Source organism: Lycium ferocissimum, chromosome 6 (assembly GCF_029784015.1).
Source record: "Lycium ferocissimum isolate CSIRO_LF1 chromosome 6, AGI_CSIRO_Lferr_CH_V1, whole genome shotgun sequence".
NCBI classification, from domain to species: Eukaryota; Viridiplantae; Streptophyta; class Magnoliopsida; order Solanales; family Solanaceae; genus Lycium; species Lycium ferocissimum.
The window spans coordinates 60,232,179-60,258,902 of NC_081347.1; the positions used below are offsets into that span (position 1 = coordinate 60,232,179).

Consider the following 26,724-nt stretch of genomic DNA (forward strand, 5'->3'; position numbering starts at 1 on the left):
CATCTGCAAAGTAGATGTGAACCAACCCCATTTTTTTTGCACCTTGGGTGGTATTTGAACTCCTTTTGTTTCTGCAAAGCGACTAGCTCTCTTTGGAGGTATTCCATGGCTTTAATAGTATTGGCTCTTTGTTTCACATTGCATGTTGTTCATGTATCATTGATAGATTAGTTTTGTCAAACATTTGAATAATGTTATGGCATTATTTCTAAGTATTAATTTATTTTATCAAACATGCATTTCATCATGTTTTCACAAAATGTGTGCTTTTGGTTTTTATAATTAATTAAATTAAAATATTATCAACTTGGAAAATATATATCAATTATTAGTTATAAATATATGATTACTAATTAATGTATTTTCAAGAAAAAATATGTATCTTAAATACCAAACCTAATATCATTTATACTTATAAAAAATCATTTATAGGCATATATTTATCATATTCTTTTAAGTTTTGATAATTACTTTATTTAAAATTTAATTTAACTGTGTAATTACACTTGTGCAATCAAACAGTACACTTGTAATTACACTGTAATTATATTATGACAAACAAACATGTCGTCGTAATTACTATACTGTGTAATTACTACCCTAGTAATTACACCAATTCCAATTACCAGGTGGCTTTCCAAAGAGACCCTTAGTGTTTGAAGTTGAAAAGACCACCAAAACATTGAATAGGTATAGCCGTATAGGAAGTTGAAAAGAAACCAAAACATTGAATTAGAGGAAGATGAAAAAGCAAATTTAAGGCATTGAATAAGCTACAGTAAGTGGCAACGTTAGGAAATTAGCCGTATCTATACCCATTTGCCTGATTCATTATTGTACAACTTTATTGTTTATTAAATGGTAAATTTGTGGTACAAAATAATCTAAAAATAGTGTTTAAGTGAGGGGTAAAATAGTCGTTCAATTTTTAATGGACATTTTAGTAATTCAATTTAAGACTTCTCACTTTTATTTAGAATAGTATAGATAGATATGATTTCTTTTGGTACCTGAGACGGTTCAGGCTCAAAATAAAGGGGGCCACCGAAAGACGATTACTCCCTGTCCAGCTTTATGCGGCACTTTTATTTTTTGAGATTCAAACTATATAAACTTGATCAACATTGTCTCAAGACCTCATGAAACATAAAAAGCAGACAAGTGAGTATTGATAATATCCATACTATCCATTTTTTAGTGAATAATATCCATATTTGATCCATTTTTACAAAGTCGGTTATCCATCCCATATTTAATGAGTGGGATTGGATGGTTACTTATCTTTTAAAATCATTTTGCCACCCTAATTCTGTCAAGGAGGGGTGAAAATTAAAGTTAAGCGTAGTTGGATCCAATAAGGTGGAATGAGGGGCATTTTTAACTCGAAATAGACGTGAAGGACAACTGAGGTCCAATAGGTAGAAGGAAGGTACATTTAAGTCATTTCAATACGTTGGGGGCATTTTTGACCCTTTTCCGTGATTGTTCAGTCCTTAATTTTGTAAGTATCAAAATTCCACTTCTTTTGGCCCCCCTAAATTATTTTTATGCCTCAATAGGATTAGTAAGGTAAGGCCTAGCCCCTTGCTTGTACTTTTCCTTTACGTTTGGCTTTTATTATATAAATAAAAAACTACCCCTAGGCGTCTCGCCCAGTGGATTTGCTTAAAAAAAAAAGGGGGATCATATATAAATATATAGTGAAGATAAAGAGCAAGAAGAGATAATATACTCAAATGCATATATTACTGTTTACACTCTACTTCTTTCCTTGCATTAGTTTTGAATATCTTATAGGAGTGTCAAACTAATTATTAAAGTACTTGAATTCAGAATGGTGGCATTAGATTATTTGTCAGTTTTCTTGATTATCTATCAGTTGCTTACCTTTCATTCAGCTCAAGCTCAGAATCAAACCCAAGATAGCTGCCCCAAGGAATTTCAATGTGGGAATCTTGGAAATGTAACTATCCTTTCTCCAAATCCTCACAACCTGCTTGTGGATTGTATACATAGATTGCAATGTTACTCCAAATCCAGAATTTCGTTTGGGAGGAAATGTTTATACTGCTCTGGAAAAAGGGTCCTTTGGTGATAGTTTTCGAGGTTTAGACAATAGGCTTAATGACTTATTGGCAAAAAACAGTTGTCGATCTTTCGATACAAGTATCTCATTTCCAAGTTCTCCTTCCAACTCATTTAGAATCATCGAACGCAATATTACCTTGTTCAGATGCAACAATAGCCAAGACATCAACAGGAGCACGGATATTGATCATCATTTCGCGACTATCAGAACTATAGCAGATGTAGTGACTTCAGAATATACTACAAGCTTCTGAGTACTGGAGGACGGGAAGACTCCTCGGATGCACCAGAGGGAGATATTCCTGATAACTGTTCATTGATTCAATTGCCAATTATATGGGGGAGGTTAAACCCTCAAAATAGTAGATTGTTTGACCTTTTTAAGCGCGAATATTTCACTTCAGTGGAGCCTGTCTGATGATTGTAGTAAATGTTACTATGGAGGAGGTCGATGTTTAACTGACAGCAGCAACGAGTTTATTTGTTCCTCTAATCCCACAGGTTAACTGACAATGAACAACGAATTTATTTGTTCCTCTAATCCCACAGGTAAACTATAGAACTAGCTTTTTTCATTTTTGCTCATTTAGTTATCTTCAGTTGCTCAGAACAAATACTATGTTGGTGAATATACTACAAATTACTTTAGCTGAAAATTGCAATAAAATGAACAAATATGAATAAATAAATATTCAGGCTGAGGCGCAGATATCTCGCTCTCTTTAAGGAGACAAGCCCACTGCAATATGATATTCTTCACGGTCCAATAGTAATGCTTTTGACTTGTCCCCTCCAGGATACAACAGTCTGTCAACGTCGTGTGACTCAGCCAATTCCTAACTAGTTAAAGAGCCCAAAACTCCACCACAAAATCATCTTCCTTCAACTTAAAAGTGCTCTCTTTTGTAGTGAATTAGTTGGAGACATAGAATAGTTTTCTTTGTCTCAACTCTCTCTTCTCTACACCAAACTCAAAATACAAACACAACATAATATATTTATCCCTCCTCGTCTACTTTTTTCTCATCCTAACACTAGGATGAAAGCATCCTTTATATAGGTGCCGAATTTCTTCCACAAGTAAATGTCAAGAAAGTGGATGGCCATTTGAGGTTTAGTGGGGTAATAGTAGGACATAATGTGGGAGAACATGCTAGAGTGCTTACAAGAGTTACAAGAATAATGACACCACTTTCTCCATTTTAGGGCCACTAATAAGACCTGCACTTTAATATAAATATTTTATAGAGACCTTTCTGTAATACTAAAATGCTAATATATCCAACATACTAAAATAGTTGCCTGTCTGATGATTGTATTAAAAGTCCCCGTGCAATATCTATCTAAGCTTTTGTGATTTTCGGGTTCATCTATAACCCGAAATTAATGTGAAGGGTAATTGGGGTCCATAGGTGAAAGGAAGGCAAATTTAAGTCACCTATATGTTGGGGCCATTTTTTACCCTTTTCTGTCAAAGAATAAAAGGAAATGGATAGAGTGATTGTTCAGTCCATTTTAAGTATCAACATCCCACTTCTTTTGGCCCCCCTTCTTTATTTTTACCTCAAGTGGTCAAAACTGAAAATTCCAAGTGAACAAGCGTCTTTAAAGGGATTAGATGTAAATATATGGTGAAGATAAAGAGCAAGAAATGTAAATATATGGTGAAGATAAAGAGCAAGAATACAAATATACACAAATGCAGGGATTACTGTTTACTCTCTGCTTCTGTCCTTGCATTAGATTTGAATATTTTACAGTAGTGTCAAACTAACATTATAGTACCTGAATTCAGAATGTGCCATTAAATTAGAGATAGTAACACATAAGGTCATCCAATTATGTGTAATATTTCTCAAAGTCATTTTTTTTTGTAATAGCAAGGTCACCCAAACTTTTCTATATCACTTAAAAAGTCACCCAATTAATATTTAACCAACAAAATATAACAGGACATTTGATTTAGAGAAATTTTACTTTGTGAGTCGCATAACAAATATTACTTATGTGAAACAGTTTATTACTTGACAAGTGGATTAATGGATCCAGAGGCGGAGCCAGGATCCGGATCTTGTGAATTCGAGGTTCTAATTCTTTAAATTTATTGGGTTCTTAATTAATTATTTGTACATATTTGACAAAATTTTTAATACAAATATATGGTTCGGACAAAAGCTTCTGGGTTCGGCCGAACCCACACCCAAAGGGCTGGCTCCGCAGAGAAGTCTACTGTCATGACCCATTTTAGTCCAGGTCATGCGGGCACCTACCCTTCCCACCTCGGTAGGCGAAACCTTATCTCACGTTCACAATTGAATAGAAAATAACTGAAGAAGTAAACGACATAAGTCTCATAATATAGCATAATCATAAATAAGTGCAGAAATAACTGAATCCACCCCAGTATCAGGTCTGGCCATACAAGAGCATCTAATCCAAAAACTAAGTCTGAATAATAATACATAATTGTCTCAAATGATGTCTTGAATAAAAGTAAGACATAAATAGCAGAGGAGTCTCCGAGGTCAGTGGACGCCATGCTTACCCTGGGAACTCAAGTAGAAGCAGAGAAGACAATCAGCTACGAGTCAGAGAAGTTGATCCGACCTGTTACTCTGCATTTATAAAAGAATGCAGCAAGTGCGAAGATAAAAACACGATCTTGGTAGGCATCATCGGCCAACCAAGCATAGATAACACAATTCAGAACATAAGCAGATAGCAAGGAAACCAATAAGTATAAAATAATACAATCATAGCCAAGTGTTCATCATCGCCTATGTAGAACATCTAATCCTAATTATACCGAGTCTGAACAAGTCAATCGAAGTCCAATCATCACAAGTAAATGCCAAATCATCGTAACAATCATAAATACAATGCAATGCCCGATGCGTCTATGCAATGCGATGCAAGATGTATGAACACGATGCCGTGCCATGCAAATGAAATGTACACATGTACTCCGGACGAAAATATCGACGTCTCGGCAGCACAACCCAGCAAGGACTCGCAAAGTCTAAGTGCCACCGGTCCCGGATCTTTGCCCAAGAGACAGACGGGACCCCGGATCTTTGCCCATGGGGGGGCATCCTCTCCGGCACCACCCTGGGGGACCCGCGGAGTCCATGCACCAACAACGATTCCGGAACAATCATCGAAAATCGTTCATACAACAACGATGCTGGCATAGATCATCGGTCATCGGCCTCTCACAATCACTCAAGTAAAGTAAGGTAGTATTATCATCATCAGTTCTCACAGTCGCTCAAGTAAAATAGTTCATCTCTGTCAGTTCACTCAATCCACGATACCGGTAATCACCGGCTATCGGCCATGCATCATGAATGTGTGAGAATGTGTGCCATGCATACATCAAATATCAACAACAAGTGCAATAACACAAGTACCATGAAGGGGTACGCCAACAACGTATCATATCACAATACCAATAATGGTATGCCATCGATGTATATCTTACAAGTACCATAAGAGGTATGCTAACCATGCATTATAACGTATTACCGACATGGTATACACACATAAATCAGTCATAACATTAGCATAGATTCAGATATCTATCGCTATTCGTAGCATCAATCACCAAACGGGACAACAACACATACAACGGGGTGGCTAGCCCCAACACACAACAGGGCCCAACCTAAGGCAATGTCCAACCCAACTTCATACCCGAAGGTCCGCATGCTGTCTCCGACACTACATTCTAAATATGTGATTCGCTATGCATAGTCTCACTAAAGTAAACCATAACCTACCCGGACGCCGAACCGACAAAGACTAACACTCTTTTTGCCTTGCCCTTCCTCCGAAGCTCAGAACCAAAGTAGTCTAACCATAATTGAATTCTATATTAGAAATCACGAATAACAATACTAATATTGCTATGACATCAATTAGGTCCAATTTAACCCTAGCAATTGGGGAAATGGGCCCACAAAAGCAAAACGGGAAATCCGAAGACAAAATATCAAATTAAGTTCTAGATGATCATAACTCAACCATTAATTGTTGATTTAGCTCATGAATTGCCTCAAATCTGATTTCAATAGAAAACCCCGGTATGAACCCTAATTTCCCAAATCCGAAATTCAACGTTAAAAGTGGAAGACATGGGGTTACTAAGCTTAGATTCGTCACAATTTAGTGTTAACATCATCAATTTTATCAATTATAGCCCTAGGGAGAAGTTTCCCAAAACCCTCCTTCAAACTTTACTTCTAAGAGATTGAAAAGGAAGGGGATGATCCTGAGATGATAATGATTAAGGAGAAGTAAATGATTAGGCAAGACTTTACCTCCAAGAATTTCCTCAATTTCTCCTCAAGAACAGGTCTCACAAGCTCCAATACCGAGTTATGTCAAAATGAGGGTCTAAGTCTTGTTTTAAGACACATTTAATGAATTTTGCCTCTGCCCGTGACCGCTCCTTGGGGACCGCACACTACGAGCGGCGCCGGCGCGGCGGCTTGGTCACCACCGGCGGTGAAGGTGCAATTTTCATTTACCGCCCCCCAAATGTCACGATATAGCCACGGCGGTGCCGGCATGGCGCTCCGTACGCCATAAATACGGACACCAAACACCAGATATCCAATTTTTCTTTAAGTCTTCCCTCGAATTTTTGGGTTATTCCCGAGGCCATCTGCTCACATTCCGACCACCCAAACTCATACAAAAATACGCTACGAACGCTCTCGTGGTCTCGGAATTTCCAACGGAGGTCCCGTTGGCCCGGTCAACCATCGATGCCTACCTCCCATTTCCCGTCCAAAGTCCCGAAATGCACCTCAATGCATTGGGGACCGAAACAATATACATACATGTTCTAAATAACCCTCCGGACCTCTCGGGGTTGATGAAACTCCGGAAAAAGTCCGTTTGCCCAAAAGTCAACCTCTGGTCAAAATGAGTCAAATAATGCTCGGAAGTGGCGAAAGTGCCCAAAAGGACTATAACGACCAAACGGGTTGTTACATCTACACATTTTTTTTGAGTAGACATATTTTTCTAAAGGCACATGATAATTTTTTTTTCTGGCTGGTCAAGTCTGGTTAGTTTAAAGAGGGGTAGACTTTTTTTTTTTTTTTAAAAAAAAGCCACAGAGATATTTTTATAAAAGAATCAGACCCGACCCACCAGAAAAAAATTTACCATGTGGCGTTAAAAAAATATGTCTACTCAAAAAAAAAAAATGAATAGATGTTTTTTTAAAGCTACGTGACATTTTTTTAAATTAAAAAATAAGCTAAATGATTTTTAAAAAAAATCCCAGCGAAAAGGATATAGTTGCACTATTTGTGTAAGGGCAGGGGTATATTTACACCATTTTGTAATGGCAGGCATGTATACACCACTTTTTAAACAGGGTATATCTGCTCTAAATCGCAAAGTTGAGGGGTATATTTACACCTTTGCTCTTTATTATTATGTTTGAGTTGAAGATTTTTTCATTTTAGAATTCAAGTCTAGAAGGGATTCAGTATGTTACCAGTCTCAGAAAAAGTCCAGAAAGGATTCATCATCAAAATTCACATTGTCAGCAAACGTTAAATCCTCTATTTTTTTTTTCGGACAAAGTATGTATTATTGCTTTACTTCTTCACTGGAGAAGTAAAAAGGTGTTAAAGTTCTTCAATTAAAAAATATAATGAAGGAAATGAATCCTGAAATACAAGATTTTTAATTGAAAAATATAATGAAGCAAAAGTTTTACCTTGTAGCTATTAAAGTTTGAATATAGCTTGCTACTATGCTGTCATAGCCATTTGCTGTTTTTTTTTATTTCTTTATTTCATGTTATTGTCATCTAACTAAACATCCCAATTAGGATGTAGAATTTTAATGTTGCCTTTTTTCTAACCTGTTTTGAAGGAGCTTGTGGACCCATAAATCCACTTTACAAGTAATAAACTAGCCTCACATAAGTAATATTTGTTTTGTGACTCACAAAGTTAAATTTCTCATTTAATATAGTCCACATCGATGTTTTATTTTTCTCAGTCCACATGGCAAACCCGACCCAATTCAAACCCATAACCCAAATTAACCCTTATTAACTATATTCTCTTGTAATTAAAATAGTGTTTCACTCTCTCTGAAAATAATTGGCCCATCATTTTATTAAAATCATGTCGTCTTCTTTTTCCTTCTCTCAGGCGAAGTCCATAAGGATTTTTGTAACGACCTTAAGCAAATGTAGTTCCTGAAGGTCTGGCCATTCCTTCTAAACCATAAATCGCACTCCTATCATATAATGGAAGCACTAATAATTAATCAGAATAGGAGCACTCTCGTTTTCTCTGATGTTCTGTGCAAAGACCGTCGACATAGTGGTCTATTTTCGCATTAAATAATGCTTGTGGGGAAGAGATGAACCCCTTTCTTTGAGATTTCATAACTTTTGACTTCAATACACTAGTAGCTTTCAAGTTTTGAATTTCTAGCGAGAGCAAAAAGTTTCCCTCGTGATTTTGTCCAACTGAATATGGTTAATAAGGGTTAATTTAGGTTATGGGTGTGGACCGGATCGGGTCTTACTGCAATGTGGACTGAGAAAAAAAGTCCATGTGCACTAAATTAAATGTTATGTCATATTTGTTAGTCAAATATTAATTGGGAGACTTTTGATGTGATATAGGGAAAGTTGGGTGACCTTGTTGGTTAAAAAAAAAAAAACATGACCTTAAGAGATCATTGCTCATAGTTGGGTGACCTTCTGTGTTATTACCTCAAATAATTATTTGTCAGTTTTCTTGATATTCTATCCGTTGTTGATTTTCATTCGAAGCTCAAAATCAAACTCAAGACAACTCAAGAGGGAATTTCAATGTGGGATCCTTGAAAATGTGAGCTTTCCTTTCTCTGTATCCTCAAAACCGGCTTGTGGATTGTATACCTTAGATTGTAATACGACTCCAAATCCAAGAATTCATTGGGGAGGAAATGTTTATAGTGTTCCGGAACAAAAACCGTATGATAGGTTTTGAGTTTTAGACCGTATGCTTCATGGCTTGTTGGCAAAAAATAGTTGTCACTTTCGATAGAAGTCTATCCTTTCCAAGTTCTCCTTCTGTCTCATTTAGAGTCATCGAACCCAATCTTACCTTGTTCAGATGCAACGACAGTCTAGATATCAACAAGGGCAAGAATGATCATTATTTTCGTGAATATCAGAACTATACTAAATGTTGTGGCTTCAAAGATATATTACAAGAATCCAAGTAGAGAACGGGAAGGGTATTCGGATGCACCGTAGGAGATATTCCTGATAATTGTTCACTGATTCAATTGCCACTTACATCCAGGTCATGGTCTCAGAATATTAGCTTGTTCAATCAGTTAAGTGCGAATTTTACAATTCAGTGGAGCCTGTCTGATGATTGTCGTAAATGTTACTATAAAGGAGATCGATGTTTAACTAACAGTAAAAATGAATTTCGTTGTTCCTCTAATCCCACAGGTAAATTACAGTACTAGTTTTCTCCAATTTTGCTCATCTAGTGATCTTCAGTTTCCTCAGAATAGATACAAAAATAGTTGCATGTCTGATGATTGTAATAAAATCCTAGCGCAACATCTATCTAAGCTTTCGTGGTTTTTTTGGTTGCAGTAAAAAGAAAGTCAAAAGGAGTTTAGTTGCAGGTAACTACTATCTATGGCCACAAATTTCCACTTCATATCACTAGATCTGATTTTTTTGTTCTGTGTTTTCTTCTTTCCACTGCAAAAAGATAATTAGCTATTTTCGTTATTAGGAGATAATGTGTTATTATCGCATTAAAACACGTACACGCAGCTAAAATGTAACTTCTTCATGGAAATGTTATTAATCTGATAGATAGAGTATCCCGAAAAAAACATCCTTACAATGTTAACTGTTTTTCTCATTTACCAAGAACTTGTGCAACTTTGAATTTGACTACATTCTTCTAATTTGTGTCATGACATTAGCAGCTACTTCTTATATTGGAGGAATTGCGATGCTAATTATGTTACTCCTGTACTTAAGAACAAAATGCTCCCTTAATTCCATGATTTTCTGGAAAACAAAAAGAGAAGATTACAGAAATGTAAAAGCCTTCTTGAAGAACCATGGATCACTCGCACCAAGGAAGTACAGTTATTCTGAAGTCAAGAAGATGACAGATTATTTCAAAAATAAACTTGGTCAAGGAGGCTTTGGTTGTGTTTTCAAAGGAAAGTTGCACAATGGGAGTCTCGTGGCAGTCAAGGTCTTGAAGAAATCGAAGGGTGGGGGAGAAGAGTTTATCAATGAGATGGCAAGTATCAGCAGGACTTCTCACATTAATATGGTATCACTTGTTGGATTTTGTTTTGAGGGTCAAAATAGAGCTCTCCTCTATGATTTCATGCCCAATGGATCCCTTGAGAAGTTCATTTACAATGCAAAATCCGGGACAAATCATCAACTAGGATGGAAAACATTGTACGATATTTCACTTGGCATTGCTAGAGGATTGAAGTATTTGCATTGTGGTTGCAATACTCGAATTGTACATTTCGATATAAAGCCTCACAACATTCTTCTCGATGAAGACTTTTGTCCCAAAATATTCGATTTTCGTCTTGCAAAACTATGTAACACTAAGGAAAGCATCGTATCTTTATTGGGTGCAAGAGGGACCACTACGGGGTACATAACGCCAGAAATTTTCTATAATAATATTGGAGGAGTTTCTCACAAGTCAGATGTGTACAACTACGGTATGATGGTGCTCGAGATGGTTGGAGGAAGGAAAAATGTTGATGTTGTTGACCATACCAGTGAAATCTACTTTCCACACTCGATATATAAACAAATTGAACAAAAGGAAGAGCTTGGATTAACTGGCATTGTGAAGGAAGAGGACAAAAAACTTGCAGAAAAGATGATACTGGTGAGCTTGTGGTGCATCCAAATGGATCCGGCCAGCAGGCCTTCTATCAGTATGGTCGTCGAGATGTTACAAGGCGAACTCGGATATTTACAATGCCTCCCAAGCCTTTCATGTATTCTTCTTTTTCATGGTCAGACGGTGACATGCCTAGTACTACCTACATGGTTTAGGAATGGACAGTTCAAGTTTGATTTTATCTAGACTTATTAAATTTTGGCAGAAAACTCTGCATGTATCATTGGATTGGTTAATTAAAAGTTGCTGATAAATGTTAACTGCTGAAAAATGCTTTTAGATGCATTTATAAATGAGCAATTACGTGTTTCGATTAGTACTTTTGTTGTTAAGATGACTGAAACTTCTTAAAGCTATTTACAAGAAAATATATGTTTAAAAGTTTCTTTCATAAAAAAGAAGACAAATAACAAAAATAAAATAGAGAGATAATTAAAAGTTACTCTATGTTTCGGGAAGAGTACTATAAAAGATATTAGTGATAAAATCGTCAAATACTTGATCAAACCAAAAGTGCTTATATTCTGTAAAACTATAAGTTGGGGGTGACCTACTTGTGACTTCTAACTGATTTTAGCTTATTTTAAGCACTTTAATTGTTTACCAAACACGTGGATAAGCCAAAGGATTCTTACAAGCTGGTCAAACAACCTCATAGCTGATGGACAATATCAGAAACATAAAGATGAGCCAATGGACCAGCAGTATCAATAGCAAGGCTCATTCAGATGGCCAGGACGAGGAGTTCATCGTGCATTAATAAATGTAATTATACTTTTGGCATATTTGCGCACTATTTTTGCACACTTAAGTTTAGTTAGTAAAGGGCGAATCTAGCCTTATAAAAAGACAAAGTAACTTATCTTGAAACTGTTCTTCAATTTTGCAATATCCATCTTTGATGAGTTATAGCATTTCATAGTTTTGATGATTGACAAACGATCCAAGGACCAAGTTCTCCGTCAGTCCTACGAGAGCAAGCAGCACGGTACTTAACAAATGTAAGTTGTTGCAATCGTTTCGTACAGAACCGCAAAGAGTACGTTTGTATGTATGATAGAACTAAAAGCCCTTGAAACGTCACTATTCACGGTCACATGGTTCTCACATGCTCTCTATTTGGTCTCATATTTATACAACCTGTTGGGCATTATTTGACCTAACACTTGCAAATCCAAAAAGGCTATATTTTCTCTCAAGTGTGGCGGCTACCTTTCTCAAGGTGTCCATGAGAACAAGATCTCAACAATCCAAGAGACCAGTTCCTGCCACTGAAGACATCTGAAGTCCTAGGATAGTTGAGTTTTGTTTCATATTCTTAATTTGTATTCCTACACTGCTTATCAAGAAGTATCATAGTAGGATAGATTTCAATCTTTGTAACTTTGTTTTCTTGGCTAGAGTTAGCTAAGTATTAGTTAAGTCGTTGGCTAGAGTTAGTCAAGACTTGGAGCTTTGCAATAGAGTTATTGTAAAGGTGCTCACAATGGGTGTATTGTAAGGGTTAGGGATTAAGAGTTTAATTCCTAGGTTGTAAGATTGTAATCAGAATCAAGCTTCCGGTTTAGTGAATGTTGAAATCCCTACTCGTAGGTCGTGTTTTTAATCCTCGAGCAAGGAGTTTTCCACATAAAATTACTTGCCTTATTTACTTCTTGTCATTATCTGTGAAAACAGTTTGAGAACCTGGTCCCTTAGACTGTTTTAGTAAACTTTCAGGTGATTCTGTCGAAAAGGGTGAACTCATAGGTTTTATCAATCTTTCTGTTGTAACAATATAGTCTTATGGACAGAAAAACTATCGTAGTGTAAGACTGTAAGTCGTAATAGTTCACATCTTCTGCTTTCTTCTGCAATGTCAATCATGTCATCTAATTTTCTGTCTGTTGACTTGGAGTTTTTGTGCAAATACTAGAGGAAACAAGCCTAAAATGAGGGCCAAAGTTGGATGAATTTTCCCCCTCCTTCCACATACGTATAAAGACTCAAATCACTAACACTGCAACCTAAAAAAATTTCTCTTCATCTCGATCCCATTTTAGCAGAACCTCACACGGCGTACTTTAACGAGCCTGTATCTTTTTCAAGACGTATAGAAAGATGAGAAAATATAAAAGGAATACCGATGTCTAATAGTCAGGAAACTAAGCCAAACTACACTACAAGTGAGCAACAATGATTATATCATAAGACATCTCCATTTTAAACACATCTCTGTATACAATTAGGCAGTGAACTCATAAACAAGAAGAGAGCGAAAGCTGAAAAACCGTGTAGTTGTCATTAACATGTCACGACCCGACTAAAGGGCCATGACGAGCACCCAGAGCTAACACACCGAGCACCTCTAAACATACATCTCATAATCATTTCTAGGTGGACCATAAAGATAGCTCATGGATATCATAATCTGTAAGGACATATATCACAATATGACGGCACATCTCTACATAATCTTCAACAATTATATCCATCATCACCAGCCGACAAGGCTACTAAAATGTTATACAATGATATGAACCGGTAGGGTTATGAAATGTCTAACTATACACACATGTCTACGAGCCTCTAAAAGAATACTTGTGACCATCAGGACCAATATCAAATAGACGGCAGCTCCGAAATAAGTGGAGTGCTCCTGAGAATCTGCTGATAAAGCGCCTACGGATCAGGTCCGCCTACTTGTCTACCTGCGGGCATGAACGCATCATCCACAAGAAGGAACGTTAGTACGAATAATGTACTGAGTATGTAAGACATTAATAATAACATGATTAAAGCACGAAGAATAGCATAAGATAAAAGGACCGTTTATATCTCATAATACCTTTTAAAACATTCGTCATGCTTATTTACCATTTTTCTAGAAGAAACACTTCTTACATCCACATGCTTACGTATGCAATAACTTACAATAATATACAACACCGTACCCCGCCATATAGGGTCGGTATTATCCGTACCCGACCATAGCAAGCTCGTTTAACGAATAACAAACGTCATTCAAACCCAATTCTCCTTTCATAAGTCAGTCCGCAACCTTCATAACAATATGCATATATTTACCATATCATATTTAGCTCAAAATATCCTTAAATGTATTCCAAAACAATCCATACTCCTACGCCTCATCCTTTTCTTTCTATTCGTAGATTTCATATATTTTCTTCTCCATCTTTCCAACTAACACATGAATATTCCCAATAATCATAGTGATAATATATTCAGGTTATAATCCACAACTTACAACCATTAGAAGTCATATTTAAACATTCAAAACAGCCCCTACAAAATAGTGGCTTAACTTAACTTATTTCGATGCAGTCTTGCGGTATTTGGCCTCAAACAACCTTACCAACATTTAGTTAAGCTAACACACGACCAAAGGGGTGTTATACATACCTTAATCAGTTCATACAACCCAAGAACCACGGTTGAATCAGTTCAACTTCACCCTCAATCATGATACAATACCATAAGCTTGCTACTCTTGTAGTTTCCAACCTTCTTGATGGAAGATTTAGTTGTTTCCACTTGATTTGGGTCAAATTTCGTGAGTGGAAGTTGGGAAAATATTCTAGAGGGTTGGGGAATATTTTAGAGGTGTTTGGATGAAAAATAAGGGGTAAAACCCCTTTTATAGGGCTCTAGGGTCGGTTTGGACCGACCTAGAGCCTTCGGGCCATCGTAGAAAGACCGTAGCACGCGTTTCTCGCTCCGTCGACAACTTGTAACGTTCATAATTCTCTGCTCCGATGTTGTATCGATGAGCGGTTTGTTGCATTAGAAACTAGACTCGACGAACTTCATTTTAGGATTTTGAAACACCTTAAAACTCCTAATATACTAGGAGATATACCCTTCTAAAATTGACTAAAAATCTGCCCAAAATTCTGCCAACTTTTTTCAAATTTTTGACAAATTTATTTTCTTCGATTTGCTTGGTCCCGGAATCTTTCAAAACTCCTCATACATGATATTTATCATTTATTATACTTGATAATAGTCATGTCCTTTGGTTTCAAGGCTGTCCTTCCCGGTTACGACTAACGAGGTCGTAATTCATTCTTTACTTCATTGTTACGTACTTCCCATGGCTTGTACCTCCCAAAACTTCATGGGACGTCTCCGTTACTACATTAATACGGTGAAGTACGTGGTATGCTCATGCTCTGAAAGTGTGAGGTGTAACATAACATCCGGAATTTCACCCGCTAATACTAGCTGTGGTATAGCAACTAACCCACTATCATTCACAGAATTTGGTGAAACAGGCAATTTAGATTTCATCAATTGTGCACCATTTCCTGATTCATAGCTAAGCTCATTGTCAATGACGTTAATCTCCTCTTTCTTCTGGTTTTCAAACTCGCCCCTCCGAATTGCCTTTAGAATTTCCAACACTTCATCCATTGTTAGCCTCATCTCCTTCTCAAGTTGGAGACATTGAAAAGCTATTTCTACTACTGAAGTAGTCATTCTCCTAACTTCAAAGATCGGACTCGTAACAAAGAGATGGATCGATCCACTCTTCAAATTCACATTTCAAAATCTTGCTTATTGCAAAATTAGACAAACTAATATCATCCATTGTTGGCCTCATCTCCATCACTTTTTTTGCCTAAGAGTGTTTGATCCTTCAACTTCATTGGTCTGTTGCTTGGAAGTAATAACAAAGACTATAATAGATTCAACATCTTCATTTTATTCGGCCATAATGAGAAGAATTTTGAGGAAGATGAGTTGATAGAGCTACAAATTAAATACTAACTATGACTTTCTCAATTGTATGACAGCAACTAAGTTTGATTACCATAGGTTTACATTAACCAAATTCATTTGAATCAAGATTTCTGTGATTTCCTCTAAATTATCTTTTATAAGTTTGGTTCACTGCTTTAAACATAGGATATACTGTATGTAATATTTATTTTATATACTAAAACATATTATTAAAGATTATTTACATGATCTTATAGAAAAAATTACTTATTAATGTGGGGCACACGTGCAACACGCGTACCCAAAGACTAGTAAATTTATATCGTACATACAGGTAGTAATAGGCAAGTCAATGTCTGAAACTGAAGAGGAATAACTCGAACCTTATACACTTTAGCTTGTAGAATCAGGGGCGGAAAGCTGCACTGTATATATATATATTGTTAAAATTATTTTTATGTGTATATAGTAGATGTTGAATCTCCTTGTCTGTTTCATGTATTTACTTTTTGATATTTTCAACCCCTTAGCAAATATCCTAGGTCTGCCCATGTATTCGATGAGTACAATAAACGATCTTGAATAGTAAATTTTTTTCTCTTTCATGACATTGGGCTTTTGTTTGATCTCCATCTTCAACAATTCTATGAACTAACCTAATATAGGTCGTGCAGTTTGTCTCAAGTTAATGCTTGATATCCTTTTTTTACTGTTTAATATTTGAAATTTAGATTCACTTTGCGTAGGACTCATTTAAGGGAGACGTTCTTGCTGCTAGAAATTTTCCCATTGTCAATATTCGAACCCGAAACCTTTGATTAAGAGAGGACATATTATGCTACCAATCTCACCACATGCCTTTGGTAACTACTATGGATGAGATGTAGAAAAAGGGAGTCCCCGCCAGATACCAAAAGAAATAAAAGACACTCTACATAGTAGAGTGCTCTATAATAACAATTGTCTAATTTACCAGAAGTAGGGTTATGCAATATCTTGATTAAATCAAAATCATGCATACATAGTTACCGCCAAGATATGATAAGTCGAGATCATCAAACTTGATCTTTCGAGTCCTAAACCATATAGGTAGTAGTAGGCATGTATCTGTCTGACCGTGAGGGGGAATATAAGAAAGGTTTGGGAGGCATTTGCAGAGATTCCAGGTTACCTTGTAACATGTCCATAACCATACTCATGGATGGCCTGCTGGCCGGATCGTGGATGCACCACAGGCTCACCAAAAGTCATCTTTTCCGCAAGTTTTTTATCCTCTTCCTTCGCAATGCCAGTTAATTCAAGCTCTTCCTTTTGTTCAAATTGTTTGTATATCCAGTGTGGAAAGTATATTTCACTGGTATGGTCAATAACAACGTCAACATTTTTCCTTCCTCCAACCATCTCAAGCATCATAATACCGTAGTTGTACACATCTAACTTGTGAAAAACTCCTCCAATATTATTATACACAATTTACGAGCAATGTACCCAATAGTCCCTCTTGTGCCCAATAAAGATACGATGCTTTCCTTCTTGTTACATAGTTTTGCAAGGCCAAAATCAGATATTTTTGGACAAAAGTCTTCATTGAGAAGAATGTTGTGAGGCTTTATATCGAAATGCAGGATTCTAGTATTGCAACCGCGATGCAGATACTCCAATCCTCTAGCATTGCCAAGTGAAATATCGTACAATTTTTGCCATTCTTGTTGACAATTTGTCCCGGATTTGGCATCATAAATGAACTTCTCAAGGGATCCATTGGGCATGAAATCCTAGAGGAGAGCTCTATTTTTACCCTCAAAACAAAATCCCACAAGTGATACAATATTAATGTGAGATCTCCTGCTGATACTTGCCACCTCATTGATAAACTCTTCTCCCCCGGCCTTCGATTCCTTCAAGACCTTGACTGCCATAAGACTCCGTTATGCAACTTTCCCTTATACACACAACCATAGCCTCGTTGACCAAGTTTTTTTTTTTTTTTTTTTTTTGAAACACACAGTCATCTTTTTGACTTCAGAATAACTGTACTTCCTAGGAGCAAATGATCCATGCTTCTTCAATAAGGCTTTTACATTTCTGTAGTCCTCTCTTTTTGTCTTCCAGAAAATCATGGAATTAAGAGAGCATTTTGTTCTTAAGTACAGGAGTAAGACGACTAGCATCGCAATTCCTCCAATAGAAGAAGTGGTTGCTGCTGTTAGGACACAAATTGGAATATCGTTGTCAATTTTTGAAGTTGCACTAGATTTTCTAATCAGCTTAATAACATTTCCGTAAAGGAGTTACTCTATATGTGTGTGTACGTGTTTTAATGCAACAATAGCATATTATGTTCTAAGAATGAGAATAACAAATTATATTTTGTTAAGTATGAAAAAGAACTGTCATTTCCTCCCTTGAAATGATAGATAACTATGAAATTGAGAAAAATCAAAGGATCAAGTCAATAACTGCAGGTAAGACAGAAGGAAACACTGAGCAAGTAAATCACATTTTGATTACCAAATGGCTATGCAAAAAGTGGATGGAATTTGATGAATTCTCTCAGTGGTTAGGTATAGTAAAATAAAGTAGCACATATTCTTGAAAAAGATAAACAGCGAGAATATCTTGTAATATGAAATTGAAATTTTGTAGCTATAGATAGTTACCTGCAATCAGAATTCGTTTTGACTTTCTTTGTACTGCAGCCAAAGAAAATAAGGAAAAAGTTTATCTCTATATATATTTAGATCAGGAAAAAGGTTATCTATGCATATAGGGAACACACTTCTAACTGGAGTCGGTTTCAGCTTCTCTACATCTAAATCTGACAGTACAAAACAAGCATATTGGACACATGAATGAGCGATGACAAGAACATTTAAACTATTTTGCAGTGTACGGAACAATGGTTAAGTATATTAACTTATCTTTGGTTTTACCTTTGGCAGAGGTGGAAATGGAACAAAGAAATTTTTTGTTGCTGTCAGTTAAACATCTATCTCCTTCATAGTATCATTTACTACAATCATCAGACAGGCTCCACCAAATTGTAAAATTCGCAGTTAAGCCATCAAACAAGCTACTATTTTGAGAGCGTGACCTCCATATTATTGGCAATTGAATCAGTGAACAGTTATCAGGAATATCTCCCTCTGGTGCATCTGAGGAATCTTCCTGTTCTCTACTGGGATACTTGTAGTATATGCTGAAGTCACTACATTTAGCATAGTTCTGATAGTCGTGAAAATAATGATCATTCGTGCTCCTGTTGATGTCTAGACTGCCATTTCCTTCCTCCAACCATCTCGAGCACCATCATACCATAGCTGTACACATCTGACTTGTGAGAAACTCCTCCAATATTGTTATACACAATTTCTGGTGCAATATACCCAATAGTTCCTCTTGCACCCAATAAAGATACGATGCTTTCCTTCTTGTTACACAATTTTGCGAGGCCAAAATCAGATATTTTTGGACAAAAGCCTTCATCGAGAAGAATGTTGTGAGGCTTTATATCGAAATGCAGGATTCTAGTATTGCAGCCGCGATGCAGATACTCCAATCCTCTAGCAATGCCAAGTGAAATATCGTACAATTTTTGCCATTCTAGTTGACAATTTGTCCCGGATTTGGCATCGTAAATGAACTTCTCAAGGGATCCTCTGGGCATGAAATCATAGAGGAGAGCTTTTTTTTTACCCTCAAAACAAAATCCCACAAATGATACAATATTAATGTGCGAAGTCCTGTTGATTCTTTCAAGAATTTGACCCACAAGACATCCATTATGCAACATTACCTTGTACACACAACCACAGCCTCCTTGACCAAGTTTATTCTTGAAAAACTCGATCATCTTTTTAACTTCATAGAAACTGTACTTCCTTGGAAGGAGTGATCCATGGTTCTTCAAGAAGGCTTTTACATTTCTGTAATCTTCTGTTCTTGTTATGGAATTAAGGTAGCATTTTTTTCTTAAGTACTACTAGCACTGCAATTCCTCCAATCGATGGAAGTAACTGCTGCTGTCAAGACACAAATTGGAAGATTGTTGTCAATTTTTGAAGTTGAACCATTTTTCCAGGATACTATATCTATCAGCTTAATGGCCCTTCGGGGACATCTGCTAACAAAAATATCTATTAGCTTAATAACGTTTCCGTGAAGGAGCTACTCTTTATCTCTGTGTGTGTGTGTTTTAATGCAACAGTAACACATTTTGTTCTAAGAAAGAAAATAATAATTATATTTTGCCTTGCGTAACGAAGAACTGCCTTTTCAATAATTATATTTTGCCTCGCAATTTCTCTTTTGTGTTATGGAGAGCTTGGAAGTTTAGATTACCTACTGATGATGCCCTAAGTAGGATAGGAATTCAATCAGCTTCTAGATGTTGGTGCTGTCAGAATCCTAAACAGGAAACTATAGCCCATATATTTCTAACCTCTCCAATAGCTGCAAAGCTATGGAGAATGTTTGTTACTTTTGCAAGCATTACTATGGATGTTCAACAATTATCTCAGACTATTGTTCAGTGCTGGAAAGCTCCCTGCAAATCATTACTAAAGCCTATTTTCAGGGCACTACCAGCTATGATCATGTGGCAACTATGGGATAGAAGAAATAAACTGAGGCATGGAGGATCAGTGACCATACATAGAATGCAGTATCAAATCACAACAAATATACAGAGAGTGGTAATTATGAAATACAAGAATTTAAATAACAGGACAAAAACTTGGCCTGAGTTAGTTTATTTTCTGGAAAATTTCAAGCCAAAATTACAGGTACAAAAGGTTCAGTGGTTACTTCCCCCTAAAGGATGGGTGAAATGCAATACAGATGGGACTAGTAGAGGTAATCCGGGAAGAAGTTCCTATTGCTATTGTATTAGAAATCACAGAGGAGATCTAGTATATGCAGAGGCAAAGGAAATTCATGAAACAACAAACATGGAAGCTGAAGCAATAGCCATAAAGGAAGCGGTTTATCATTGCATCACAGCAGGCATAGACAAGGTGATAATTGAAACTGATTCATTGGTTATGAAGCACATTTTGGAAAGAATATGGCATATACCGTGGCAAATCATCACAATAGTAGAAGATACCTGGAATCTAATGCAATTGTGTGAAGTGAAAATCATGCATATATAGAGAGAAGGTAATGTCATTGCAGATTACATGGCGAATCAGGCATTTGAAGACAATGGGTTGGTAATTTTTAGGTCATTTTCAGAACTTCCAACTCAAGCAAAGAAATTAATCAATATGGACAAACTTCAATGTCCAGCTTTGAGGATTAGAACAACACATCTCAATTAAGAACATATGAGGAATCAGACGAAAAGGGTAAAGCATAGATCGATCGACATAGACACTCAATACACCAAAACCAGAATTGGTGACGTATACAACAGTAGATCGATGACAAAACACTCAAATAGCAACAGAAATGTGTTGAGTAAAAGAAAATGCAAAAAATAGGAAGAGATTCATCACACAAGGAGCTCAACACCTTGGAAATTTCACAAATCAGACATATTATTGAGAAGTACACGTACAACAAGGAATTTCACTCACAGAAAAAGGAAGAAACAGAGATGTATGAAGGCGTACCTATCACAGACCCATCTGGAAACAAATCGACACCAGAACAACTTTCATTTGCTGCAGGCGAGGAGGATGAGCTAAATCGAACCCGATGGAACATGAAAAGGCAAAGCAACAAGAACCAGGTGAGATTTACAACTGGAGGAAAAGGAAAAAACTTGAAATTACAAGAAAGAACAAAATTTCACCTGAACAAAAATGCAATCGGAAAGATTGAATCAGACCGGAATTAACAAGCACAATCAGAAGGAAATAAAGGAGCAGCAGATCATAGCGGTGATAAAGGAGCTTGGATTCAAGCTTAAGTGGAGAACAAGAACAAAGAGGAGCCGAATTCAAGCTCAACAAATTTTAGGGATTATACAAATGTTACTTTCATTTTTTCATTTACTTTGTTTTTTCATTTTGGACCTTTTTTGCTTTTGCTGTTAGACCCTTTTGCTTTTTGATTAATACAAAATAACCCTCGGGGTTTTAATTAAAAAAAAAAAAAAAACTGCCTTTTCTTCCCTTGAACTGATAGATAACTGTGAACTGAGCTAAGTCAAAGGATCAAGCCAATATCTGCAGGTAAAACTGAAGAAAACACATAGCAATAAATCGGATCTTGAATGACAAGTCTAACATCTAGTGATATGAAATGGAAATTTGTGGCCATAGATAGTTACTGTTAAATTCAGTCATGGAAGATTGATTTTCATGAAGAACTTGTAAATGAATTACATTAATCACAATCGTGTGGAAGAAGAAAGCGAGGAGAAAAGATATTTTCTAAGATATGAAAATGAAGGTGATATACACCTTATTTATACAACCTCTACACGCATTTCACATGTGCAATTTAACAAACTAACTAATTTTCAAAACTCCCACTAACTCTTTCTCCCACTAACTCTTTAATCATTACACACTAACAACCTCTAACAAACTGTCCTAGTCAGCAACTATAAATTCAATACTCCCCCTCAGGCTGGTGGTGAGAAGACATTGATCACCCCAAGCTTGCTAAGTAAGTATTGATGCTGACTAACTCCAAGACCTTTAGTGAGCACATCCTGCCAATTGAAATACGAACCAACAAACTGCGGCTTGATCGGTCCTCCTTGAGCTTCTCCTTCACAAAGTGGCAATCAATCTCTATATGCTTTGTTCTTTCATGAAATATGGGATTTGAAGCTATCTGCATAGCTGCTTTTGTTATCATAACATAGTGTGACCTGTGTATTAATGTGAACCTTCAAATCTTTCAACAGTCCCATCAACCATACAATCTCAGCTACTGGAGTTGCCATGCTTCTTTACTCATCTTCTGCTGAACTCTTGCTCACTGTATGCTACTTTTTTGACTTCCAAGAGATCAAGGAATCTCCATGCTGTATAACATAGCCTGTAACTGACCTCCTTGTATTTAGACAAGCAGCCTAGTCTAAATCACAAAATGCTATAAGCTTGGTGATTGAACTTCTACTCAACAAGATCCCTTGTCCTGGTGCATTCTTCAAATATCTGAGTACCCTCAAGGCTGCTTCCCAATGTGACCTCTTTCCTTGCTGCATGAATTGACTGAGTACTTGAACTGCAAAGCAAATATCAGGCCTTGTAATAGTCAAGAATATCAGCTTTCCTATCAATTGCTGATATCCATGAACATCTGATAGTAGGGGATCATCAATCTTCTGACCCTCAGTCTTGATCAAAACTGAATCATATCCTGCAGTAGTAAACATTCAACTCCATTGGTGTGGAAGCTGGTTTAGCACCACTTCAATTGGTATTGGATATAAGTTCCAATGTGTATTTTTTCTGGTTAAGTAGAATGCCCCTTTTTGATTTCATAACTTCAATTCCCAGAAAATATCTAAGCTGTCCCAAATCCTTGACTTTGAAATTGTTGTGTAAAGTCTGTTGAGCTGCTTTGAACATTTGTTGACTGCTTCCTGTGATCAAAAGATCATCAACATATGCAAGTATAACCACCATGTCATCACCATCTTGCTTACTGAATAGTGAATGATCAAAAGGGCTTTGATTATATCCTGCTGCCATCAGTGCACTAGATAGTTTTATGTTCCATTGCCTTGATGCTTGTTTTAAACCATATAATGATTTCAAAAGCTTGTACACTTTGGTCTCCCCCTGTCTGGAAACCTTGAGGTAATGCCATATAAACTTCTTCAAATAAATCACCTTGTAAAAAAGCATTATTGATACGCTCAAATTACACCTATTAGTGGCGTAAGCGGATGTTGTCAAATATAGTAACCCAAACAAGGTTGGGGTCGAATCCCACAGGGAATATGGAGAGAAAAGGTACTAATTATTTATGTAACTAATCTCTAGAAACTTTAATTTTATTCCGAATAGTGTAGAGGAGAGGATTGGTTTGTATTCGCTATTTTGAAGTATTTGAAATTTGTTTGGATTAAAAGAATCAAAGTTGTGTCCCCGCTGTGATTACATGTTATGCTATGGGTATCAATATGATATATTTCTAATGGGTCGGGGTTTTGTATGCACTTAATCTCTAATGCACTTCCTAATATTTTCCAATAGTTAGAAAGTATTTCTTTTCATGATTTTCCCAAATATAGAAAAGTAGCAAGTAAGACCGATTAAATATGCCAAGTAGAACTCATCTTATCCCTAAGTGAGTTCATTAAACGAGGTTAGCGCCTACCAGTCCTTGTTATATTATTTCAAACTCACCCTAGTTCATATTTCCAAACAAACTAGGGTTTTTTTGCATAAGCAAGTGTTTGCAACCACTAACTAACAATAAATATGAAAAATAATAAACACATCACAACCCATTATATATATATATACAATGTTAGACACCCATTACATAACACCCATCATTTGGGTCCACAACTTTGATTAAAGAAATTACTCCACATAATGGTCACAAAGTAATAAGCAATAAATGAGACTTAAAGCTTACAAAGGGTGATAAAGATGATGGAAATGGAATCTTATTGTCTTCCCTAGCTCCAAAAGTGGAGTAATCAATGCTCACCCACCAATGGAACTTTGTTCACGTGCACAATAAATACGGTACAAAAATAACCTAAAATGTTCTTTAAATAGGCTCCAAAAACGCACAGCAACGACTGACAAAATTGCCCCTGATAGCAAGATCGACGGACCGTCGATCGTTCGACGATCCACCGATTCCTCCTCCTTTATTTCTTCAGCAATGTGATCCATTTGACGGTGACGTCGACCAGTTCGACGCTCCGTCGAGTATTCCGTCTTCTCTCTTCTTGTTGATAAATCTTGGTCGACTACACAAATGACGAAGCGTCAATCAGTTTGACGCTTCGTCGATATCTCCGTCCATTGTTGTCTTCAACTAAGGTCATCACTGGAAAATCGAGCTTATCGATGTTTCAAAAGGACGGTCCGTCGTCATTGGTCGATCGGATCAATCGTTCTTCTTCAGCCAATTTTTCCTTTGTTCTTTGTTTTGCTTTTGGGCCATCGTCTTCCTAAAACACAACAAAAACATATTAACATGAACCAAACTTACTTAAAAACAACCAAAATTCATAGTAAAGGCGTTGAAAGTGCCAATAACCGGCACATCAAGTTTTGACTTAGGATCTTTGCTTGTCCTCGAGCAAGTGGACAAAACAACTACAAAATAAAACTACAACTACACTAAAAAAAATAAAGTAAAAGTGACTACAATGGTGCTTGCTCAAATCAACTCCCTCTTTTCTCATTCCCAAACAAGGTTCTTTCATAATAACTTATTAGAATTGACCATGACGCTTCAATCAATGACATCGCATTATCGAAGCATTTATGCGTGCGGTATTCACCATTATGCCCTTACTTAGATCGGAGAGAATGTCCCACACAAAATTTCTGCTTTAAAAGAACCAGGGACAAGGATGGATTAGAATAAAAGCACTACGCTCACTCACAAAGAAGTTCATGATTTACAAGTGCGGTATACCATATGCTTGCCCTTAATTTCAATGCCTAACACTTTCGGATGGTTCGATTAGTGATCACTATAGGACTTGTTCTTGGGTTGTAATGTAGGCTCGGGGACGGGTAGGATACTCATTTGAGAATTAGTGACTCATCCTCCTCGACACTCTGATTTTCACCTTTCTTTTCCCATAATTCTATTCATTCTTCAACTCATGACTAAGATGTGATTTTATTCTTACTAGAAATTACAATTTTTTTATGAGACAATATTATTATTATTATTATTATTATTATTATTATTATTATTATTATTATTATTATTATTATTATTATTATTATTATTATTATTATTATTATTATTATTATTATTATTATTATTATTATTATTATTATTATTATTATTATTATTATTATTATTATTATTATTATTATTATTATTATTATTATTATTATTATTATTATTATTATTATTATTATTATTATTATTATTATTATTATTATTATTATTATTATTATTATTATTATTATTATTATTATTATTATTATTATTATTATTATTATTATTATTATTATTATTATTATTATTATTATTATTATTATTATTATTATTATTATTATTATTATTATTATTATTATTATTATTATTATTATTATTATTATTATTATTATTATTATTATTATTATTATTATTATTATTATTATTATTATTATTATTATTATTATTATTATTATTATTATTATTATTATTATTATTATTATTATTATTATTATTATTATTATTATTATTATTATTATTATTATTATTATTATTATTATTATTATTATTATTATTATTATTATTATTATTATTATTATTATTATTATTATTATTATTATTATTATTATTATTATTATTATTATTATTATTATTATTATTATAAAACACTTTCCTCAAATTTGATCAGCTATTACATCCGCTTCTTGCAACTCACACACCCCCCGCCTTTAGGCTCTTGGCCTTCACCTTCTTCACATATACAATTCCCCGACTTAGGCGATTTGCATTTTTCTCTAGTAGTGTCAGGAGAGCGGGTGCAAAGATGGAATGAATTCATGAAGCCGGGAAAAGGTTTGTTACGGCTAATCAAGAGAACAAGTCAAAGGCTCAAAATGGGAACTAGTGATATTCATATCGAATGGGTCTTGGGCTTTTTAAGGTTAACGTGACTATTTACAAGGAAAGCCTATGATCACTTCACAACCAACTATCCTAAGCAATATAGCACAACCTACCAGGCAATTTCTAGATCCACATATGCTAACAATGAACACAATAAGTTCTTACACGCACAATGGCATAAGGATTTGAACACTAAACTCATACACACTCTAATATCTATGATGTCATGAAAAGAACCATACATGTCAATTCATTACAACTTACGATA

General features: G+C 35.8%; 1 protein-coding gene and 1 pseudogene across 1 annotated transcript; one reads left to right on the forward strand and one right to left on the reverse strand.

Annotated features, from left to right (window-relative positions):
- The first annotated feature begins 9,726 nt into the window (after positions 1-9,726).
- Positions 9,727-11,210, forward strand: LOC132061455 (PR5-like receptor kinase). Its single transcript, XM_059454273.1, has one exon. It carries the CDS (start codon positions 10,053-10,055, stop codon positions 11,208-11,210), a length of 1,158 nt encoding a protein of 385 aa, XP_059310256.1. The 5' UTR covers positions 9,727-10,052.
- Positions 11,211-16,822: 5,612 nt separating this feature from the next.
- LOC132061456 (PR5-like receptor kinase) lies at positions 16,823-19,476 on the reverse strand (annotated as a pseudogene).
- Between the last annotated feature and the right edge of the window lie 7,248 nt (positions 19,477-26,724).